Source organism: Pundamilia nyererei, unplaced genomic scaffold (assembly GCF_000239375.1).
Source record: "Pundamilia nyererei isolate P.nyererei 1_Seehausen unplaced genomic scaffold, PunNye1.0 scaffold00047, whole genome shotgun sequence".
Taxonomy (NCBI): Eukaryota; Metazoa; Chordata; class Actinopteri; order Cichliformes; family Cichlidae; genus Pundamilia; species Pundamilia nyererei.
The window spans coordinates 3,691,038-3,697,280 of NW_005187448.1; the positions used below are offsets into that span (position 1 = coordinate 3,691,038).

Genomic DNA, 6,243 nt, shown 5'->3' on the forward strand with positions numbered 1-6,243 from the left:
TTGTAATTTTATGCAGTACTTGGCTTCTCGAAGTTCTTTATGTCACTGGAAGAAACAGGGCAGGTTATTGTGCCATGGGGATCCTGTTCCTGCTTCAGCTTCTGAAGGAGGATATATCCGTTTTCAGAAACCACTTACAAAGCTGTAAAGGGTTTTTTTTTTTAAAAAGGATGATCAATAGATCTAAATCAGTCACAAGGTTTCCAATTTTAAATCCCATTAGTTTTTCAGATGGGCTTGCTTCAAGCTGAGAGTGCAGGCCTTTGAAGTCTACAGCATAAAGATCTATTTAGAATGACCTGAATATTTCTTTTTATTACAGATACATTTCTATCTGATGTGTTTTTAGTATGTGGCTGGAGGAGTAAAACCAAATAAGTGGCTTACTACTGTGTGCCTCCCTCCAGTAATACTGCAGTTCCAACGGCCTTTGTCACATGGCAGTTTCACTCCTTCACGCCTTATCAGAACAATGGGCGAGTGACCAAGGTCTATTAGTTTTCCAAAGGGCGTGGGAGAAATGCATACATGGCGTTACAGAGAGTTCACATCACCCTTCGCTCTACTTCTTTCGGACGGTCCTGCAGAAGGCTAGCACCATTTCATTTCTCCGTGGAAAACGAAGGAGTTGCACGAACCGAGGGGAAAACGACTAATAAAACCAAGAAAGCAACTCTCAATGCCACACGAAAGGCGAGAAACCCCGCACGGCTATTTTCAGTAAGAGCATTTCTGTTTTCACTGAAAGCGCCACGAGCGAGAGAGAAAGAAAGGCAGAGGTGAACGGAAATTACGCCGGAGCTGCAGCCGTGCGAGGCTTTCTGTAGCAGGTAGTTTCTCATTGGATGTGTGTTATGTTTTTTTAAACTGCTAGATTAAAGTGACAAAAGCTGGGTGATGAACACGAGGCGCCCTCCCGGATAAATCGCAAAGCATGGCAAGAACGCTCCTCTCCGAAGAAGCAGGTGTATTCCGCCAAGTGAAGGCGCAGGACGCAGAACAGCAGCGACGCACAGCCGCCTCTGGACCGTAATCACCTGCTCCAAAGGAAAACACCCCATTCTAAGACACTGTGGCTCTTAACCTGCGTATCATCGTCAGAATAACTAGATTTTCTCTCAACTTAAATCTCGTCTGCTAACCAGGAGGATGAGAGTGCCGTGACACAGCGGGACGCATTTGGAAAATTCTGTACTGACAGAAAGAAAAAGTCAAGGATTGTTCTGTTGGCTTTTGTTTTTATTTTGCAGCTCACTCTCATTAAGGACAAAATTATCTGCAAGGATGGCCGGGGCACTCTTCTCAGTGGACTCAGTCTACATCGGAATGGAGGTGGTAATTGCTGTGGCGTCTGTAATCGGGAATGTGATGGTGGTCTGGGCGGTGAAGATTAATAAATCGTTGCGAGATACCACGTTTTGTTTTATTGTCTCCCTGGCTCTGGCGGATATTGCAGTGGGAGCACTCGTCATCCCTTTGGCCATTACTATCAACATCGGACTCCAAACTCACTTTTACAGCTGCCTGCTTGTGGCGTGCACGGTGCTGGTCCTGACGCAAAGTTCGATCCTGGCCCTCTTGGCTATTGCAATTGACCGCTATCTCAGGGTCAAAATCCCGACCAGGTAACGACCTTTTTGCAACCTAAAGGATAAAATTAAGGACGGGATTGAGTCATGCGTTATTTGTGTAATGTGGGGAAGTGATGCGAATGAAAATAGCATAGATTTGTTGGAGGTACTCACCAGAAATGATAGCAGAAGTCAGCACAGTTCCAGTGCTGTTTCATTGATTTCTGCATGGGTCTCGTTTCACTATACAGGAAGCTGCCAGTCTGCCAGTTTCTTTATATGCATATATATCCGCCTTCCCATGACAGCTTAACAGAGCAAGGCCAATCTACTAACTACTTTAATTAGTCTTTCTGTCATCAGGATCTCTAATGTGCTGAAGAGGTGCACAGCGACACAGAAGTGGTCAGCTTTGCTTCTCCCGCTTTGTATGTGGTGGACACATCATGTCATGCTGGGGTAAAGTAAAAGCACAAGCAGTGGTGTTGAAAAGCTAAAAGGACAAGCCGAGAAGGAAAGAGAAATTACTTATTTGAGAATATTGCCTATGAAAGCCTCACACCCTTGTCCCCTGTTAAATCCCATGAAGTCTTCCAGGCTTACAGTAATATTCTGTCATCAGTTTTAACTCTTGACTTTTCCATGTAAAGTTTGTCTGTCACAGCAGCATCTGGGCATCCTTGCTCGGGTTATGCATGTAGAAATTTTCTCAGGAATTGTCACTTGTTTCCAACACACATTGCAGAGACTATATTTAACAATATGCAAATACAGCATTGTAACATTTTCATAAATTACATAATATGCTGCATGCTCTACCACGCTCCCTGTTTTTAGATCAGAACCTGATCTTTTCCGATCTCTTTCAGGCTCAGTTTTTCGATTATTTTATTTATTTATTTTTTCTGCACTTCTGACACAGACCTCACTTAAGGTCTGGGTCCCTAATCAATACTCATCCTACACATGGCACCTGCTACATTTGGGCTAAATTGAAGAATCTTGTTTTGCCTCACGCTACCCTTTAGCAAAGGTCAGCCTGTGGTAATATGGGTGTTTTCTTTACAGCCAAAACATCCTACATTAAACATTAACCATTAGTAATCTGAAAATGACTAATCACTGGCTTACCATGATGAGCTGTATCAGATAACTACTTTCATCCCTGCCTCGGGGCAAGTATCAGGTTGTGGTCCCTGAAATTCTTTACTTACAAGTCAAGACAGCAGTGATAAGATCTTTAAGCCTCTGCCTTTTTTTTAAACCTCCCTCTGACTCTGGCTACTTCTTCATAAAGCTTCTTAAATAATGAGAAAGCCTAGCCTGCAACACCTTTAATATCCAGTATGTAATAGCAGCTTTCTTTCTTTCTTTTCTTAAAAAAAAAACCAATTTCTGGTTTTAAGAAAGTCATTAAAAAGTAACAGTCTTGCAAAGGTCAAGTATCAAAGATAAGAATTTCAGAAACATATTTTAAAAGGTAATATGTGCTGCAAGGACCTTTTCACAAAGTGTCTTGGGGGTTGTGGCTGTGAAGATGTGAATCACATCTTCTGTCAGCCCAAGGACACTGACAATATGAAAAATGAAGTACAAAGAACGAAAGCATGCATGCCCTGACAATGCTATGTGGGAAAGTGCTGACGTGTCGCTCTGCTGTTTACTCCTGTAGGTATAAGCGGGTGGTGACCCCTCGGCGAGCGGCACTGGCAGTCGTGATATGTTGGACGGTAGCGTTTATTGTGGGACTCACACCCATGTTAGGCTGGAACAACCTGAAGCGCTGCCAGGAGAACGGCTCCATCAGCTCCGACCTCATTACCACGTGCAAGTTTGAAAATGTCATCAGCATGGACTACATGGTCTATTTTAACTTTTTCGGCTGGGTGCTCCCACCTCTGCTGCTCATGCTGTTCATCTACGCAGAAATCTTCTACATGATCCACAAGCAGCTTAACAATAAGAAACTGAACACCAGTCACGCAGACCCCAACAGGTACTATGACAAAGAGCTGAATCTTGCTAAATCCCTTGCTCTTGTCCTCTTTCTCTTTGCTGTGAGTTGGCTCCCCCTCCACATCATCAACTGCATCACACTCTTTTGTCCTGAGCGTAACAAGCCCAAAGTCGTCCTCTACATTGCCATCCTGCTCACCCACGGCAACTCTGCGGTCAACCCAATTGTCTACGCTTTCCGCATTAAGAAGTTTCGCTCAGCCTTCCGGAAAATCTGGCAGCAGTACTTCTGCTGCAAGGACACATCGGCTCTGGAGACCCAGGCCAGTGACAGGAAAGAGATGCCAACGTTAGACCTACAGCAGGCAACACCGCCTCTTTCTCCACAGACAGAAATCCCTAAACCTCAGCCTCTGTCTGAGCAAAACCAGAAGACCGAATCACCTCAAAAACATAAAGGACAATCATCCTTACTAGGGCAGAATGCAGCCTAAGCAAAGGATAGAGCTGATGCCTGGAGAAGTAATGATCAGTGGGCAAAGCATATGCTCTCTCCTTGTCTAATGTGTAACATGCATTGTTATACAGGGCTACAATGCTTAGCGGAAGGGAGCCAGTTAAATCACTGGATGAGCAATTGTTTTCACTCAGGAGGAGTGTATATGCTGAAAGTTTGGTCAGAGAGAGGGAAAGAAAGGTTGCATATAATCGTGAAATAATGGAAGTCTTTTTCTGACAGTGACTGTTGGTTTATCTTAGTAACAAACTGAGAACACTGAGCTTTAACTGTTTTATTCAATTTGGTGGAACAGTTGGTGGAAACATTACAAGATGTGCAATATAAGTTATTGTGGTTGGTCAGTATGAGATAATCAGATATGACAACTTTCTTAAACGTTTATATATTCAATGGAGGCGGCAACTCTTCCTACTCCATAACTGTGTGTAAGTTTAAAGTGACAGTGGCTAAAAATATATGAATGTAATAATGTAAATATGGGACTAAAAGCAGCACAGCTGTGAATGAGCATATCTTCTTCAGGGTCTTCACTGGGCAACAATGTGTAGTGTGTTATCATGGAAAGGTTATTTGTAACCCCTCAACTCCTTTATGCAGGAGCTCAACCCCCCCCCCCCCTCCCCCCGGTCATTCAGCAGTATCAATCTATAGCAGAAGGAGCGACGAAGAGGGATAAAAAAAAGTAGCCGATGGACCAACAAGAGCTTTTAGGTGTTGCATGCAAGAGACTTGGAGAAGGAAGACAGCAAGTCACCTGGGAAAAACCCAAGATGCACTTAAAGCTCCTCCTTGAGTGGATCTCTTCCTGCCAGCCTCTTTTATCTGGTAGTAAGAGTGGGGTTTCCCTTTTTACATTAATAACAACATTATCACATCTCAACACCAGAGTAGCAGCTATGGCCTTATTCATTATCTGAACTGGTGTGGGCTCCACTTTTAACTGACCCAGAAATGACAACCTGAAGATGGTGAGTATGTACTACTAAGCTTAGTAATGTAAGTATGGTAAATGCCACTGACTTAAAGACTGTGTGAGAATGTAAACTAACTTTCTTTTGTCTCTGGAAAAGACTAAGAGGTGGGATAAGACACTGACATTCTCCTAAACTGGTGACAATCTCTTCTGTAAGGTTAAGACATTTCTATCACTGTCTTAAACATCTGACAGGCAGGAGCAGACAGTGAAGCTGTTTGATTGACTGAATCAACAGGATCAACAGAAACAGTAAAGCACTCCACCCATGTGAAATGCCTACAAAGTAGAGGCTGGGTGGGCTGTAAATACATACATTTAAGGGAAAAGTGGATGAATAAATGTTTAAAGATGTGTCTTTTTTTAGTTAATGCAATTTACAACCTGGGTTTACAGCTCTGATTAGCACTGAATAGTGAAATATACATGTTTGTCTCATGATTTTATGTTTTTTAATAAAATGTATAATTCCTAGTCCGAATGTTATTACTGAGCACAGTGTCTATGTGCTCTATGATATATGGTTATAAAGTAAAAAGCATTTTCAGCAGTAAATATGATATTTTAAAAAACTAAAATTAAAGGGGGTAAGGTTTTTTTTTTTATAAAAAGAGGAAACAATCATAAAGAATGCCATCATCAGTCATAGAACATCCATGCAGTGCACATCAGTAAAAACATCAAAATTCAGTCATGGTAAAAAAGAAAGTACATTTATAGGGTTTTACATAACAGGACATAATAAATCATCATCTAATCCTAAGAAAATACAACCTGAGGTGAGCAACAACCCAAACATATTGCACCCGCTTCTTATTTATTTAAGAAAAATAAAGCAAAAATGCAGAAGCAGTGCCTCAAAAATGAAATAGAATTAAGCACACCCTTAGCTGCTCCTTAGACTCTAAATTCCACTGGAGGCAGTAAGTGCTGCTAATAAAATGCACTTGAGGAAGTGATCATCACCATGTGTGAGTACCTCTATGAAAGCAGAAGGTTTGGCAGTGTGCAGATGTGGGGCATTCAGGTGTGACACAATGCCAAGGAGGAAAGGCAATAATCTCAGAGAAGCAATTGTTGCCGATCAATATGGGAAAGGTTTGTCATCAGTTTGCACCAACAAAGATTATTCACATGAGGAAAAGATTCAAAAGATCCCCCCCCCACACACACACACAAATAAATGAATGAATAAATAAATAAATAAAATTAAAAAAGAAACA

General features: G+C 42.0%; 1 protein-coding gene across 1 annotated transcript; it reads left to right on the forward strand.

Annotated features, from left to right (window-relative positions):
- Positions 1 to 544: 544 nt before the first annotated feature.
- Positions 545 to 4,683, forward strand: adora1b (adenosine A1 receptor b). The gene is made up of 2 exons (XM_005732676.1): positions 545 to 1,625; positions 3,244 to 4,683. The coding sequence occupies exons 1-2, from the start codon at positions 1,285 to 1,287 to the stop codon at positions 4,019 to 4,021; spliced, it is 1,119 nt and encodes a 372-aa protein (XP_005732733.1). The 5' UTR covers positions 545 to 1,284; the 3' UTR covers positions 4,022 to 4,683.
- Positions 4,684 to 6,243: the final 1,560 nt, after the last annotated feature.